Source organism: Trichomycterus rosablanca, chromosome 18 (genome assembly GCF_030014385.1).
Source record: "Trichomycterus rosablanca isolate fTriRos1 chromosome 18, fTriRos1.hap1, whole genome shotgun sequence".
Taxonomy (NCBI): domain Eukaryota; kingdom Metazoa; phylum Chordata; class Actinopteri; order Siluriformes; family Trichomycteridae; genus Trichomycterus; species Trichomycterus rosablanca.
In genome coordinates, this window is record NC_086005.1 from 15,250,343 (window position 1) to 15,268,781 (window position 18,439).

At 41.3% G+C, this 18,439-nt stretch overlaps 1 protein-coding gene across 1 annotated transcript in view; it reads left to right on the forward strand.

Moving 5' to 3' along the window:
• The window catches only part of epb41l4a (erythrocyte membrane protein band 4.1 like 4A), a 74,437-nt gene extending 63,369 nt beyond the window's left edge, over positions 1-11,068 (forward strand). Inside the window, exons 13-23 of the mRNA XM_063013990.1 lie at positions 1,511-1,601; positions 1,697-1,780; positions 2,071-2,181; positions 6,225-6,269; positions 8,170-8,247; positions 8,358-8,477; positions 8,575-8,622; positions 8,715-8,783; positions 9,390-9,500; positions 9,594-9,672; positions 10,825-11,068. Coding sequence (XP_062870060.1) covers positions 1,511-1,601; positions 1,697-1,780; positions 2,071-2,181; positions 6,225-6,269; positions 8,170-8,247; positions 8,358-8,477; positions 8,575-8,622; positions 8,715-8,783; positions 9,390-9,500; positions 9,594-9,672; positions 10,825-10,935 — 947 coding nt within the window. The 3' untranslated portion in view covers positions 10,936-11,068. The remainder of the gene's footprint in view (positions 1-1,510; positions 1,602-1,696; positions 1,781-2,070; positions 2,182-6,224; positions 6,270-8,169; positions 8,248-8,357; positions 8,478-8,574; positions 8,623-8,714; positions 8,784-9,389; positions 9,501-9,593; positions 9,673-10,824) is intronic.
• Positions 11,069-18,439: the final 7,371 nt, after the last annotated feature.

Below are 18,439 nucleotides of genomic sequence, written 5' to 3' on the forward strand. Positions count from 1 at the left end.
ATATCTGTGTACATTTACTTACTTGTATGGGCGGCACGGTGGCTAAGTGGGTAGCACTGTCACCTCACAGCAAGAAGGTCCTGGGTTCGATCCCCAGGTGGGGGGGTCTGGGTCCTTTCTGTGTGGAGTTTGCATGTTCTCCCCGTGGGTTTTCTCCGGGTGCTCCGGTTTCCTCCCACAGTCCAAAAACATGCAAGTGAGGTGAATTGGAGATACTAAATCGTCCATGACTGTGTTTAATATAACCTTGTGAACTGATGAACCTTGTGTGATAAGTAACGAGTTCCTGTCATGAATGTAACCAAAGTGTAAAACATGATGTTAAAATCCTAATAAACAAACAAACAAACTTACTTGTATTGATTGTGAGATTGAATTCACTATAGTAACTTGCAGGCCACATTGTAAGTAAGAAAGCTAGTAACACAAATCTCTTATTTAACATAGTAATTCTGTAGATCCTGTAAAACTAGACAGCTGTTAAAAAGTATGTGGTCCACTACAGTACGTGTCCCTCCAATGGCTAGATTCATGTAATGGCACTTGCCTTCTATATTTGTGAGCCCAGCTTTCACTAAGCCACAAACTCAAGTCTATATATATACCCACATGTTAAAATATTTTTTTATATTATACTTTATATCTTTTTTCATTTGTTGCTGAGCTCTTAAGAAAGTTTTAGCAGGCCAGCCACTGCTGGGTAGATTCAGCACTATTTCAAGTCTTTTACTGTGATTCTATAAAGTTCTACAGCGTATAATATTTATGTAACTCTTATAAGACTGACATGTTTCAACAGTTTTTTTAAGTGGGGCATGGTGTTCCTGTACTATCTTTAAGATGACTACTTGACTTTGATGGCAAGGTAGCAGTAAATTATGCAGGGTCTGAATCCACAGCAGCTCTATCGGCCTGTCGGGCATCTACAAACAGACATTACTGGCTATGTCTGAGGGTAATGGGTGATGAAGAAGACGAAGATGTACTTTATTTGTCATATATACATATACAGGTGTACAGTACAATGAAATTCTATCTTCGCATATCCCAGCTTGTTCGGAAGCTGGGGTCAGAGCGCAGGGTCGGCCATCGTACGGAGCCCCTGGAGCAGACAGGGTTAAGGGCCTTGCTCAAGGACCCAACAGTGGCTGCATAGCAGAGCCTGGATTTGAACCCAAAGCTCTACCCACTAGGCTACCACTTGGTACCAAAATGGGTGGCCGAGGCCTCACGATAGATTAAAGCTGTGGCAAAACATGAATATGAAATGGATAATAACATTGAATACCTCTAATAAAAGCACTAAAACTAACTTAACAAAGCTGCTAGTCTAGCACTGTTCCAGTATCTCAGGTACCCCCTTTAGGTTTGGCTCTGATAAACTAGAACTATTTGTATTAGACCAATGGCACAATTTAATTTTTCTAGAACCAGAAGTTCTGGTAAAACTGACCACACTACTCTGTGAATCTGTAAAATAGGACTTGTTGTACTTTGACGTGTCTCCTAGGTTTAAACAATGGAAGCAGATCAGTCACAAAGGCAGGAAGTTCCCTGGGTGAAGGCCAGACTAAAGCCAGCACGCACACACCAGCCAAGAGGTACTGACCTCAAATCACTGACCCTATATTCCTTGTACGTTTGATAACTGCAACAAAACCCATGATCAGCCTATTGCACTTTTTCTTTGTCAAAGCCCAAAAGTTAACAAGACCGAGAGCATTTCAGAGGACCAGCCAAGCAAGAACACAGCACCATGGGACGAAAATGCACCACAGAGGTATAATTACAGTAGTTTCTTTTTAAATGATATTTCTAATCATGCATAAATGTACATTAACATTCACAACTACATACACAAGCTATGACCCATCACGATAAAGTATTGGTTTAAATAGATTGTCTCCTTTAACCTTTTTAATAACAGCTATAAGACAAACCACTCTTCCTAAGGATAAGTTACACAATCCAACATGATCAGCTATAAAGAAATGCCAGCAGCTTTAGATTTAGCACTTTCAGTTTCATTTAAAGTTACACTGCTGTTTATGTCTTTTTGTATTTCATTAGCGGACTGTACAACTCAGCCAGCGAGAGAAACAAATCGCCCAAATTCCCAAACACACGCAGGCGCTCGCCCTCAGGAGGAAGCGAGAATGACCCTTTGAACTCCAAGCACAGGTAATGGGTGTGTGAACATGTGATTAATACAAGGGTCGAGTTAAGTTGGTCCTTAATTTCAATTGTATCCTTAAAATCAGCTTAACATCCAATAGCTTGTCAGCCACATAACACATAAACTAAACTGAAAATGGCATTAACAAGATGTTGGCTGGTAGAGCGTGTGTAAAATATACAGCTATGCATCACTGGGTTTTACCTCTGCTGCACACTCCAGGCTAAAAAATAGGCCAAACCCAAAACTGCAATCAATCACAGGGCTTCAGCCATCCTCCCCTCAGACAATCTTGTCTATATGTGGACATACAACTAGCTGATAGCACCACTGGGGAATTGAACCCTGAATCCCAGCGGAAGTGGGGTAGTGCAGTTTACCCCTGCAGTACCTGAGTTTAATATCAAATGTTTATAACTTTTTATTAATTTATGTGTGCATTAAATCATTTTATGTTTTAAGGGAATCCGTTGTAGTGACCTCTAAACCCCTAAATTAAGGGCACCCCTGCAATCAGTGCCAATGCATATTTTAAAAATATAGTTTCGATTTCATACGGAAGTGTTAACTCCTTTGGTACCTGAAGAATCTTTAAACTAAGACACACCCACATTAACAATATGCCCTGTTTACACATTCACTTTTACTTAGGAATTTAGTGCTGATTGACTGGGTGAAGGTTAGAAGGTGTACTGGTCAATATTTAATCATTTATACCATTAGAAAATAAAAGAATCTGCATAAGATCTGCATATGAAATTGATTTGTTAAAAAAAAACTCAAGCCGCTCAGGTGGCGCAGCGGTAAAAATACACGCTGGAACCAGAGCTGGGATCTCGAATACATTGTATCGAATCTAAGCTCTGCCTGCCGGCTAGGCTGAGCGGCCACATGAACAACGATTGGCCTGTTCTCCCTCTCTCATGACTGGTGCAATTACGACCTCTGCTGGCTGATTGATGGCACCTGCACAGAGATGAGAAAAGAGTGCTCTCAGGGTGTGTCTCTCCATACACAACGCTGAGCTGCACTGCACTCATCAAGGTGTAGGTGATAAGATGCATACGGCATGCTGCCCACGTGTCGGAAGGGGCGTGGGTTAGCTTCGTTCTCCTTAATCAGAGCAGGGATCAGCATTGGTGGAGAGGAAGCGTGACGCAATCGGGCAATTGGATGCACTAAAGGGGAGAAAATGCATAAAGAAAATAAAATAATAATAGAAAAACAACTCATGATCAAAGAAGCCATTAATAAATGTACCTGAGAAACCATAACCTGAAAAACAAAGATCCAGGGTTGAACTCTTTGCTGGGTTTACATCCCTTCATTCAGTAAGTCATGTTACTATTCAATTTACCCTAATATATTTTTGTGTGAGACACCAAAATCAGATTGCAGAAAAAAAGTACCAGGGGAGCTCACATAGGAACAAAAGCTGATACATTACCAAAAAAACATGTGATGAAGAGAGTGGTTTAAATAATTTGCAGAGTGGACTGGAGGAGCACACAATCAGCTGATTAGACAACCAAAAGAAATATTGAGTTGTCAGCTGATCATGCTGAGGACAGAACTGTAGTAATTCACTTATCCATCACTTGGAAATCTCTCTTACAATGTGATGTAAATTTAAAACTACACAAAAAACAAAAAACAACTAAAAGGTTTTTTTTTTCTCAAAATGTGTAAGCATTGAATGTCCATGATGTTCAACATTACTATTAATTTCCATTAACCGCCTAATCCTGGTCAGCGTTATAAACACTAGGTACAAGGCAGGAATACCCTGTACAGGTGCCAATCCATCACATAGTTTTAAAAACCAATGCCCGGCCTGCTGATACCACAGCTGAGATTCGAACCCAGATCTCAGCGGTGGCAGGCTAGTATAATATAGTGTACTAGACTGGGCTATAATTAGCTAGTTTTTAGGCCTGGGTGTGTCAAAACAGGAAAGACAGTTAAATATACAGAAGGTCTTAATCGACTGTAACTAAAGTCCATTGCTATACTTCATGTGTAGGAATAACTAGTTGTACTTTGACTCCCTCTAGCGAAAAAACTGTGTTACAGAGCTTTCATAAAGGTATAAAAGTGTCGCTACTAAAGGTAAATGATTTGATCTGACCCCACCTTCTGTGTGTGAGTGTTACGGTGTAAAGGTAAACTGTTTTAACACTTTATACCTTCTTAGCCTGTAAGTCTGCAGAGAAAAGAAGGGATTCTAGTAATGAGCTTCCTAGAGCTTTGTGCCTCTGAGCAAAGAGCTGAAAAGATTTAGCCTGGGGTAAGGTGCTGATGAAAGAACCTTTCAGAATAAATAAATAGTGAGTAGGGAGCTGATGTGTCCCTACAGTGTATCACAAAAGTGAGTACACCCCTCACATTTCTGCAAATATTTTATTATATCTTTTCATGGGACAACACTATAGACATGAAACTTGGATATAACTTAGAGTAGTCAGTGTACAACTTGTATAGCAGTGTAGATTTACTGTCTTCTGAAAATAACTCAACACACAGCCATTAATATCTAAATAGCTGGCAACATAAGTGAGTACACCCCACAGTGAACATGTCCAAATTGTGCCCAAAGTGTCAATATTTTGTGTGACCACCATTATTATCCAGCACTGCCTTAACCCTCCTGGGCATGGAATTCACCAGAGCTGCACAGGTTGCTACTGGAATCCTCTTCCACTCCTCCATGATGACATCACGGAGCTGGTGGATGTTAGACACCTTGAACTCCTCCACCTTCCACTTGAGGATTTGCCACAGGTGCTCAATTGGGTTTGGTCCATCACCTTTACCTTCAGCTTCCTCAGCGAGGCAGTTGTCATCTTGGAGGTTGTGTTTGGGGTCGTTATCCTGTTGGAAAACTGCCATGAGGCCCAGTTTTCGAAGGGAGGGGATCATGCTCTGTTTCAGAATGTCACAGTACATGTTGGAATTCATGTTTCCCTCAATGAACTGCAGCTCCCCAGTGCCAGCAACACTCATGCAGCCCAAGACCATGATGCTACCACCACCATGCTTGACTGTAGGCAAGATACAGTTGTCTTGGTACTTCTCACCAGGGCGCCGCCACACATGCTGGACACCATCTGAGCCAAACAAGTTTATCTTGGTCTCGTCAGACCACAGGGCATTCCAGTAATCCATGTTCTTGGACTGCTTGTCTTCAGCAAACTGTTTGCGGGCTTTCTTGTGCGTCAGCTTCCTTCTGGGATGACGACCATGCAGACCGAGTTGATGCAGTGAGCGGCGTATGGTCTGAGCACTGACAGGCTGACCTCCCACGTCTTTAACCTCTGCAGCAATGCTGGCAGCACTCATGTGTCTATTTTTTAAAGCCAACCTCTGGATATGACGCCGAACACGTGGACTCAACTTCTTTGGTCGACCCTGGCGAAGCCTGTTCCGAGTGGAACCTGTCCTGGTAAACCGCTGTATGACCTTGGCCACCATGCTGTAGCTCAGTTTCAAGGTGTTAGCAATCTTCTTATAGCCCAGGCCATCTTTGTGGAGAGCAACAATTCTATTTCTCACATCCTCAGAGAGTTCTTTGCCATGAGGTGCCATGTTGAATATCCAGTGGCCAGTATGAGAGAATTGTACCCAAAACACCAAATTTAACAGCCCTGCTCCTCATTTACACCTGGGACCTTGACACATGACACCAGGGAGGGACAACGACACATTTGGGCACAATTTGGACATGTTCACTGTGGGGTGTACTCACTTATGTTGCCAGCTATTTAGACATTAATGGCTGTGTGTTGAGTTATTTTCAGAAGACAGTAAATCTACACTGCTATACAAGCTGTACACTGACTACTCTAAGTTATATCCAAGTTTCATGTCTATAGTGTTGTCCCATGAAAAGATATAATGAAATATTTGCAGAAATGTGAGGGGTGTACTCACTTTTGTGATACACTGTAACACCAATGTGGGAAGATACTGATGGGAACATTTACAGAATTAAATTAGTGTTAACGCAGCCTGATTAATTGTATCCTGCTCTGATTATCTGCTTCCACAGGAAAGGCCGGGACATTGAGGATCCATCCAGCAAGCAGCACAGGAGGTAGGCAACTAAGATCTGTGTAAAGTTTCAAATAACAGGTTTTTATCCTGAATTGAAGGGGTTTGATTTACATTTACGACAAGCTTTATTGCAAATGCTTATTTAGAAGTGTGGAATATACCATTACTCTAGCTCACCACCTCTGAAAGCAGGGTTCGAATCTTAGCAGTGCTATAGGACGGCCATCCACACAGACATGATTGGCTATGTCTGAGGGGGGATGGTCAAAGCTCTGAGATGGCTTGGCACCCTAGGGCAGTAGAAGCGCATTGGGTATAGCACTGGAGTTGTAATTAGATGATTGCCAGTTCAAGCTCCACCACCACCAAGTTGCCACAATGTTGGGCCCCTAAGCAAGGCCCTTAACCTTCAATGCTTAAATTGTATTCATTTACAATTGTAGGTTGTCTACTAAATGTGCACATGTACAGCACAATGACATTCTTTTTCCGGGTGTCCCAGCTCATTTGGAAGCTGGGGTCAGAGTGCATGGCCAGCCATTGTATGGCTGTTCAATGGCTCAGTGGTGGCTGCATGGCAGAGCTGGGATTCGAACTCCCAACCTTTCAGTAAATAGCCCAAAGCTCTACCTTCTAGACCAGCCTTTCTCAACCGGGGTGCCGCGGCACTCGTCAGGGGTGCCGTCAAAAATATTCTGACGTTACTGATAATGAAAATGAAATAAATTTAAAATACAAAAAAGTCAACTTATCATGAAAATGTAGACCATTAGCCGCCTCAAACATCAAAATTTGTCTCACACGCCCCTTTCCCCATGCTACAACGTCAACACGGGTTGCGTGCGTTGCCTATAGTGATGAGTCGTTCGTGAACGATCCGATTCCATTGAACGGCTCTTTAAAATGAACAAAAGGAACCGAGTCGCGTCTCTGGGAGCCGTTATAATATATATTTATATTTCTGTGCAGTTCTTATCGGCTGTAATTCAACCATTCCGCTTCCATCAGTAGAGGGAATTAATCAGTCATAATAAGAGCTGTTTATTGTCGAAATTCAAATCACTTTCAGTATCGCGGAGAGAGCAAGCGACACACACACACACACACACACACACACACACACACACACACACACACACACACACACATGCAGAGAGAGAGAGAGAGAGAGCTCATTACCTCATTAATGTAAATATTGTCATTTTTATTGTTATTATTTTGCACTGTTTTATTAATATTTTATTCTATTTTATATTTTTGCACATGTAACTGTTTTGTATATATTTGTTCTTTTTTATTGTTATTTTTATTATTTCTCTCTAACTTGCTTTGGCAACACGAATGTCCTTATTTGTCATGCCAGTAAAGCTTCTTTTGATTTTAAGTTTGAGAGCCGTAACCGAGCTACAGAGAGAACATGCAGACAATGAGCAGTGCTAGTGGTATAATGACAAATAATTGAGAAATCAACTATAAACTTGTTTAATGATGTTACATCTGATTGGTTCATGGCGCGTATGTTTTAAAGCAGAAACAAACACAGGCACATCTCTGCACAAGAGAGGATCTTTCTGAAACTTAATGCAATGCAACCACAGTACGTCTCATCCCTGTAGTGTTTTTGTGTGTTAGCAGTCTGAGGGAGGCAGAATGTAAGTTTTTTAATACATTTTAGACTGGGGTGACTTGAGATTTTGAATACATTTAAAGGGTGCCGTGACTGAAAAAAGGTTGAGAAACACTGTATTAGACTACCACTGTCTAACCAGACCTGCTGCCCTGTCCAGAATAAAGTGGTTGATGAAAATAAAACAATGAAATGAAATACTATACCCACCTCAATCCTGATCATTATTAAGCACTCATATGAAATGAGTGAAATAATCTAGAATTTTCTGCAATCCCTCTCCTCTTTTCACCCCTCTCGTTTGCGCCCATAGGTCACGTTCCCGTGGCAACACCAGCAGTGGCAGTGAATCCGAGAACTCCAATAGAGAGCATCGTAAAAAGAGAAACCGGTAAGGAGTCTCACCACTCACATGTCAGAACAGCAATCACTCTTGGTGGTCTTGCTATAGGAACTGGCGTAACCTGTAGACAATGCTCTCTGTATGCATGCTTGCTGTAGGTCTCGACAGGAGAATGAGATGGTAGATTCTGGCCCACAGTGGGAGGCTGTGCAACGCAGGCAAAAGGAGAAAAACCCTAACGACCCCAACCATCGCCGGTCTCGGCATCGCTCTCGATCGTTAGTATCAGTGGTTACTTTTCTCACTTCTGTAGTTCTGCAGAGTTGTCAGACCTTCTTTGAGCTTACTGATATGTGTTGACATTGTTTTTTGTAGAAGAAGTCCAGATGTGCAAGCTAAGGAGCAATTATGGAAGCATATTCAGTAAGCCTTCCTAGGTACCCTGTTTAACACCAATGGAAACATTTTGTACATTGATGAGAGAGATGATGACAGAGATGTGTGTGTGTGTGCAGGAAGGATCTGGTGGATCCCTCTGGCCTTACAGAAGACCAGCTGAAGGAGATTCCATACAAGAAAGTAGAGTAAGCAAACCTTAGCCAAGCTATTCTTGTGCTAAATTACCAGTTTCAGGTTAGATTGAAAGAATACCACAATATAAGAAACTATAAAAGACTAAAATAACATTTGCTAAATACATTAGTAGTAAGTTATAAATGGAAATTATACATTTAAGGTAATAGCCAGTAATGTTTGTTTATTTACAATGGAAGGAGGAATTATTCATTGTATTATGTTCAGTTGCTTTTTACCTAAAACAAAAAAATAAATACATACAGACACACTGTCTGGACATCTGAAAGTAAAGTTGTTTTTACAGAAGCATCACAGCATTTTATTTTCCAGCTCAAGGCAATGTAAGCAAATTAGGACAAGATTAAAGCAAATAGCAACTCTTAAGGATGTCACTTATTCATTACGGGCTATTAAGTATAGACTGATGGCTTAAAATCGCAATTCCATCCATTCAGAAACAAATCCACAGTACAATAGTGTGCAGTATGTCAAAGGTCTGAGTTCATTGTTATTTAAATGAGACATTTGGTTGCTAAAGTGTATAATAAAAAGAAATTGTTGATTAAGATATCACCTGAGAATTGCATTTAATTAGTAAAAATGTTTTATTTTAGAACTCAGGGTGACCCCATCCGTATCCGGCACTCTCATTCTCCACGTAGTTACCGACAGTATCGGCGGTCACACTGCTCTGATGGAGAGAGATCTGTCCTCTCAGAGGTCAAGTAAGTCCATATATAGTGGAACTGTAGTGTCGGGAGTCCGACTTATTCCCACTTACATAATTTCTATTTGTAACTCCCTTTACCTCTCTCTAGTGCTCGGACTGACTTGGTGCCTCCACTTCCTGTTACACGCACTGCAGACTTAACTGGATCTAGTACTGCCACCCCACAGGTAAGTTACACCGACCCGGTGCTTTCACTTTCCAGTAATCAAGGTAGAGATAGGCTGAAACCAACAAATGGGCTAAAGTCTGTAATTGTACACATAAATGGTGTAACTACAGTATTGGGACAGTGGTAGCCTAGTGGGTAGAGCTTTGGGCTATCAATCAAAAGGTTAAGAATTTGAATCCCAGCTCTGCCATGCAGCCACTGTTGGGTCCTTGAGAAAAGCCCTTAACCCAGTCAGCTCCAAGGGCACCATACAATGGCTGACCCTGCGCTATGACCCCAGCTTTCAAATAAGCTGGAATACTCATTAAAAGAATTTCGTTGTACTGTACACATGTATATGTATATATGATAAAATAAAGGTATTCTATTCTACACTAAATACCCAAAGTATTGGGACACCTGACCATGTGCTTGTTGGACATCCCATTTAAAAAACAAATGGTATTAAAATAGAGTGACCACTGTGTGATCTTTTCAACCACAACAAAAGCCACTCTTCTAAGAAGGCTTTTCACATGACTTTGAAGTATGTCTGTGGGAATTTGTGCCCTCAATCAATGTTTCAGTTCATTCCAAAACTGTTCAGTGGAGTTGAGGTCAGGACTCTGTGCAGGACAATGGAGTTTCTTAGAACCAAGCTGGTCCTCGTGTCTTTATAGACCTTGCTTTGTACACGGGACACAGAAATTCCAGAACAGAAAAGGACCTTTACTCAACTGTTGTTGCAAAGTTTATATAATTGATTTATTATACATGATAGCAATTGTTATGGCTGAAACACATGCATTAAAAATTTGAAGGGTGTCCCAATACAATATTTCATTATTTACAGACTGCAAAAGCACTTTTTTGTTCTGAACAGTAGATTTGCGCAAATGACCGGTTGCTCAGGGATTTTAAATGCTGACTACATTGACAGTGGTAGCCTAGTGGGTAGAGCTTTGGGCTATCAACCGGAAGATTGGCGGTTCAAATCCAGGCTCTGCTATGCAACCACTGTTGGGTCCTTGAGCAAGGCCCTTAACCCTATCTGTTTCAGGGGCACCTGTACACCTGTATTTGTATATATAACAAATAAAGTATATCTTCCTATTCTTGTTTACAAGGATGTACACAATCTTATTCAAAAATCATTGTTTTCTTTCTGCAGAAGAAGACTGGATCCAAAGACAATCTGTCCGAGAGCCCTGGACAGGAGACAAAAAGCACCATCAAGGCTGCAAAAACTTCCCACTGTGCTCGGACAATAACTGAAACATGACTATTTTCACCACGAGGTTAGGAGAGAAATGGACAGAAAGTGTTGTATGTTATTGAAATATACTAAGAGCCGAAAGCATTCCAGATGTGTTCAAAGTTGGTGCACTAAATAAAGATAGATGTGCTCATGTGAATAGCCTGTCTGAGGAGTTCAGAATCACATTTTATCATTTTGCCGAAACCATATCTAGCAATCCAATGAAGGACAATGGATCATCCATAAAGCAAACACTACACAGTCTTCAAGTATTAAATTTTCTTCACTGAAATGCAGATTTTAACATTTTAGGAACAGTTTTCTTGGACCCTGCATCATAAAACTGATATAAATGTCAGACATCAGGTTATCATGCTGACTTACTTCCAGTGTTATAGCACTTTTATGTGATTATTACTGATTTTTGCTGTATTTAATATAAGGAATGTTAATAATCAATCAATAAATAATTTTATTTTCATCAATTGCTTTATGCTGGCCCGGTTCTACAAAGAAACACTGGACGCAAGGCATGAACACCCTGGACAGGGCTTCGGCCATCCACCCCCACTCAGACATACCGAATCATGTCTGCATATATACCCTGGCTGGCCGATAGCACTGCTGGGGTTAGAGCCTGCGTCTCAGGAGTGATGGGCTGGAGTAATAGATCACTGCACCATGGGGTGTGGTGTGTTTGTGTGTGTTGTGCTGGTATGAGCGGATCAGACACAGCAGCGCTGCTGGAGTTTTAAAATGTCGTGTCCATTCACTGTCCACTCTATTAGACACTCCTACCTAGTTGGTCCACCTTGTAGATGTAAAGTCAGAGACGATCGCTCATCTATTGCTGCTGTTTGAGTTGGTCATATTCGAGACGGGGCACTGTTTGCTGGATATATTTTTGTTTGGTGGACTATTCTCAGTCCAGCAGTCACAGTGAGGTGTTTAAAAACTCCATCAGCGCTGCTGTGTTTGATCCACTCATGCCAGCACAACACACACTAACACACCACCACCATGTCAGTGTCACTGCAGTGCTTAGAATGATCCACCATCTAAATAATACCTGCTCTGTAGTGGTCCTGTGGGCATGAAAGGGGGCTAACAAAGCATGCAGAGAAACAGATGGACTACAGTCAGTAATTGTAGACTACAAAGTGCTTCTATTTTAATGTTCTGACTGATCAGTGTATAATATATATGTTGTGTGTATACTGTATATGATTTTAAGGAGGAACATTTTGCTGACATGTTTAGGTCCACTTGTCCCCTTAGAGGGAAGGGTTACTACAAATCAATCACTTAATCAAAGTTCCTCTGTCTGAGTACCTCAGCATTATGGTGAAAATGTTCTGTTCTGACTGAAGTATAACAATGCAATATCCACAGTGCACACCAGGTCACTGAAGAACCGAGTAGAACAATAGTGTAAATCATATGCTAGGGCCTTCACGCTCATAAGATCTCAGCCTGATTCAACACCCATGGGGCAATTTGGACAGATGCTATACAGCGCTTTGTACTACTATCAAAGCACCAATAGATGAAATGTCTTTGATAGGATTAATATTTCATTCTTCTGTTACAGAATTTTGTCTGTTGAAGATGTTTTGCTGGCTTACCGTGTGGTCTGGGACCTTAATAAGACACTTTATGAACAAAAATGGCAGAAGATCCTTACAGTATATGAGTCTTTTATTTCAGACCAGCTTTTCAATGTTAATTGTAATTTAGAACCAGCAGAGGGAGTCAGTGATCACGGGTTATTCTACGCCTCTCAAGCAACCGCAGCCCCCTTGAGGAACCACTGACTTCATGGTTTTAAGAGAAGACTAACACATAGAAGCGTTTATTTGGTATACTGACACTTTTTGATCTTTGCTGTTTTGGAAATTGTATCATCATATATTTAATGATTTTTCATGTCTTCACTGACAGGATATAAAACAGTAACACACCTGAGTAAATCAGTTAAAAAGGACCACTACATTCGAAACAAAATACTTGAACTGCAAGGGTAAGTCCTGTTAAGCCTATTACAACTACCATCAGCAAAAAGAAACAGTGAGGTCAAAGTGAAAAATCACTGACCCAAAAACAAACAACTGAATAAGCACCTCTATGACCCAGTGCCAGCAAACTGTACAGTTTGAGCTTTACAGAGTCTAAATTCTTGGCATCCCTGCCTTTTAGAAACTGTTGTATCAAAAGCCAATATACAAAAAACGCATTTAGGAGACCAAAGTTTTAACCCCTACTAATGGAAAAAGCTAAATGATTAGTAAATATTCAACCATAACATTAAAACCACCTCCTTGTTTCTACACTCACTGTCCATTTTATCAGCTTCACTTACCATATAGAAGCACTTTGTAGTTCTACAATTACTGACTGTAGTGCATCTGTTTCTCTGCATGCTTTGTTACCCCTTTTTCATGCTGTTCTTCAGTGGTCAGGACCCCCACAGGACCACCGCAGAGCAGGTATTATTTGGATGGTGGATCATTCTCAGCACTGCAGTGACACTGACATGCTGGTGGTGTGTTAGTGTGTGTTGTGCTGGTATGAGTGGATAAGAGTTTTTAAACACCTCACTGTCACTGCTGGACTGAGAATAGTCCACCAACCAAAAATATCCAGCCAACAGTGCCACATGGGCAGCATCCTGTGACCACTGATGAAGGTCTAGAAGATGACCAACTCAAACAGCAGCAATAGATGAGCGATCGTCTCTGACTTTACATCTACAAGGTGTACCAACTAGGTAGGAGTGTCTAATAGAGTGGACAGTGAGTGGACACAGTATTTAAAAACTCCAGCAACGCTGCTGTGTCTGATCCACTCATACCAGCACAACACACACTAACACACCACCACCATGTCAGTGTCACTGCAGTGCTGAGAATGATCCACCACCCAAATAATACCTGCTCTGTGGTGGTCCTGTGGGGGTCCTGACCATTGAAGAACAGGGTGAAAGCAGGTTAAAAAAAGCATGCAGAGAAACAGATGGACTACAGTCAGTATTTGTAGAACTACAAAGTGCTTCTATATGGTAAGTGGAGCTGATAAAATGGACAGTGAGTGTAGAAACAAGGAGGTGGTTTTAATGTTATGGCTGATCGGTGTATGTTTGGACAGAGAATGTCTAACCCAAAATGTCTTCTGAGTTAGGAAAATCATGGAAACCAAATGTCCAACAACTGCCATGCTAAAAATATGCAGAAATTGTACAAGGACAGGAGCCTTCTATTATGCAAATCCTCTTTTTGTGATGCGTCCTTAATTTACACTGTTAAGAACAATATACACAATGCAAAAAATTCGAGAGTGGTTTTTAAACACCAGGATCAAGTTAAAATCTCATTTACAGTCTTCCCAGTAAACAGCTTCAAATGTATTAAACTTTTATGGTTTTAATGAATTAAACCTTATATTTAATTCTAAAGTGCAGACTACAAAGCAGATTTACATATCCTACCCCTTAAAGCACTGTCATTTAATATTAATAATATGATGTTCATTATGTTTATTATTTATATCCTTGGTCAGCTGCTTGAAGGAGCTTATGGTGCAACTGGAATGGTTTCCAAACTTTTGCTTACACTACAGGTACTAAATGAAAGGTGTTTCAGCCGCTTGCATTGATAACGGGTGTAAAATCATGTATATAAATTATATGCTTCCAGCTTTGTGGCAACAGGTTGGGTAAGACCCTGTAATTTTCCAGCATGACTGTACAACTGTGCTCGAAGTAAAGTTCATAAATACATGGTTGATGCTGCTCAGGTGGCGCAGCGGTAAAAACATGGTAGCACACCAGAGCTGGGATTTCGAACACATTGTATCGAATCTCAGCTCTGCCATCCGGTTGGGCTGGGTGGCCACATGAACAACGATTGGCTGTTGTTCAGGGTGGAATGAGCTGGACCTGGGTTCCTCATAACTGGTGCAATTATGACCTCTGCTGGCTGATTGATGGCGTCTGCGCATGGGGAATAATGCTGATAAGGGTGTGGCTGTCTCTGCACAAGGCTGATCCGCATATGAACTTGCCTCGCGCAGGTAAAAAGATGCAGTCGGTACTGCGCACGTGTCAGAGGGGGGCATGTCAGTTGCGAAGCTCCTCAGTCAGCAGTGGAGGGTTGTATCGGTAGAGGTAAAGCATAATGTAATTAGGGTAATTGGATACGACTAGATTGGGGGAGAAAATTGGGGTTGATTGGTTGATTAATCTAGTGCTGAAGAATTCCAATGGCCAGCCATGTTCTTTCTCTACACCCAGCCTGCATAAATTCCCACAAACACTCAAAAATCTTGTGAAAGCCAGTCCCAGAGGAGTGGAGCTAATTATAGCTACAAGGGGGTATGTGGGGGCATCTTAATATTAATGCCCATGGTTTTTAAATGGGTTGTCCAAGCTCACAGTCACGTGTCCACATACTGTCTAGTAACATTTACACTGATCAGGAATAGCATTATGACCACCTCCTTGTTTCTACACTCACTGTCCATTTTATCAGCTCCACTTACCATATAGAAGCACTTTGTAGTTCTACAATTACTGACTGTAGTCCATCTATTTCTTTACATACCTTTTTAGCCCCCTTTCATGCTGTTTTTCAGTGGTCAGGACTCTCCCAGGACCACTACAGAGTAGGTATTATTTGGGTGGTGGGTCATTCTCAGCACTGCAGTGACACTGACATGGTGGTGGTGTGTTAGTGTGTGTTGTGCTGGTATGAGTGGATCAGACACAGCAGCGCTGCTGGAGTTTTTAAACACCTCACTGTCACTGCTGGACTGAGAATAGTCCACCAACCAAAAATATCCAGCCAACAGCACCCCGTAGGCAGCGTCCTGTGACCACTGATGAAGGTCTAGAAGATGACCAACTCAAACAACAGCAATAGATGAGCGATCGTCTCTGACTTTACATCTACAAGGAGGACCAACTAGGTAGGAGTGTCTAAAAGAGTGGACAGTGAGTGGACACGGTATTTAAAAACTACAGCAGCGCTGCTGTGTCTGATCCACTCATACCAGCACAACACACACTAACACACCACCACCATGTCAGTGCAGTGCTGAGAATGATCCACCATCTAAATAATACCTGCTCTGTGGGGGTCCTGACCATTGAAGAACAGGGTGAAAGCAGACTAAAAAGATATGTAGAGAAACAGATGGACTACAGTCAGTAATTGTTTTGTTGATAAAATGGACAGTGAATGTAGAAGCAAGGAGGTGGTTTTAATGTTATGGCTGATGGGTGTATATCACACCATGATTGCTGTCTTATTGCTGTAAGGCAGCAAAGGTTGTTTCTTAGAACCATATCTTCACTGAATCTAGCACAAACTCAGAATGCTAATGTTTAGTCTACAGAAGAAACATGTTTGGTCTGGCAAAGCAAACCTTAAAGATGTTTTGCTTTAGGTGTGTCATCTAAATTGCAGCTTGAAATAATGCTTTGCAGTGTGTGTTCGGTTATTCCCTCTAAGTTCTTCCTCTAAATCTGCAAAGAAGCAACAGAAAGGATCAGAGTTCTCTATATCGTGGCATGATGCCATCAAATATATGCCAGATGCACTCATTCACCTCAAATGATTTCGAGAAAGTGAAAGGGAGGGGTTGGCAGCATGGTTGAGATCCTGACTTCGCTTTGTGTGTGGGGAAGGCTCACAGAGAGCTTTTTAATGCTGAATGACTGATCAAAAGCACATCAGGGCTTCCAGGCTCTGTTTTCTAGGCTCAATGAAAAAGAAAACTGTAGAAAGCTTTGTCTTTTCTCTTTGCAAACCTTTTTGTTAGATATCAACTGCCACTGATACTTTATTTTTCATAAGGATGGGATATAAATCTTGAAAATAACAGTTTCCAGATGGCCTCAGCATGCTGGATCAGTTTAACCCTGTTTTCCAGAGCAAGATTACTGTTGATCAGTTCATGCAGGAGTAATAACATTTTATTTACATCTGGCAACCTGAAAGCATCCTGTGGACTCATGAGGACTTTAGCACAGGACCTCACTGATGTAAACAGGATATGTTCCTTCCTCTGAGACCTTTTATCAGATGAACAGACCAAACGTCTGTTGCTCTTATTGTCTAAAAAGGTTCTTCTATGAATCACCTGATAAACTCATCAACTAATTGGAAAACCTTTATGAAATAAATCAGAGCAGGGGATTGCTTTTTGGTCTGCTACTGTACTAGTAGTACTAGAAGTAAGAAATTAGTTTCAAAGCACTTTATATGGAATACTAGAAGAAAAGAAATAATAATTGGCCACCAATGATTTAGTCCATAAATACAAACATCTTAGGGTTTAGTGACTTCATGTGATTTTTCTGTTCTGTTTCATAATCGGGACTTAATTTCTGGCTTTGCTGCACTACACAAAGGTAACTAGAGGTGGAAATGGCTAAAATGAGTCGCCTTACTTTGGAAGGGGAAAACGATACCTTGACAAGGTTAATAAAATAGGCTGCAGTCCTTATTGTGTTTCCTTACAGTGTCTTCCACTGAGATATATACACTGATCAGCCATAACATTAAAACCACCATCTTGTTTCTACACTCGCTGTCCATTTTATCAGCTCCACTTTCCATATAGATGCACTTTGTAGTTCTACAATTACTGACTGTAGTCCATCTATTTCTCTGCATGCTTTGTTAGCTCCCTTTCATCCTGTTCTTCAATGGTCAGGACCCCCACAGGACCACTACAGAGCAGGTATTATTTAGGTGGTGGATCATTCTCAGCACTGCAGTGACACTGACGGTGATGGTGCTGGTGTGTTAGTGTGCGTTGTGCTGGTATGAGTGGATAAGACACAGCAGTGCTGCTGGAGTTTTTAAATACTGTGTCCACTCACTGTCCACTCTATTAGACACACCTACTGTATCTAGTTGGTCCACCTTGTAGATGTAAAGTCAGAGACGATCGCTTATCTATTGCTGCTGTTTGAGTTGGTCATCTTGTAGACCTTCATCAGCGGTCACAGGAAACTGCCCACAGGGCGCTGGTGGCTGGATATTTTTGGGTGGTGGACTATTCTCAGTCCAGCAGTGACAGTGAGGTGTTTAAAAACTACAGCAGCGCTGCTGTGTCTTATCGACGCATACCAGCACAACACACACTAACACACCACCACCATGTCAGTGTCACTGCAGTACTGAGAATGATCCACCACCTAAATAATACCTGCTCTGTGGTGGTCCTGGGAGATTCCTGACCATTGAAGAACAGCATGAAAGGGGGCTAACAAAGCATGCAGAGAAACAGATGGACTACAGTCAGTAATTGTAGAACTACTAAGTGCTCCTATATGAGTGTAGAAACAAAGAGGTGGTTTTAATGTTATGGCTGATCAGTGTATATTTATCTCAAATGTGCAACTAGATAACTAACAGCCAAGAGATAAACAATAGTCTTCTTAACATAGCTAGCTAGCAAAGAGCTGGTTAACATTATAGTCATCTGTTTTGGAGATTTAAATGCCGTTTGAGAAACATAAACG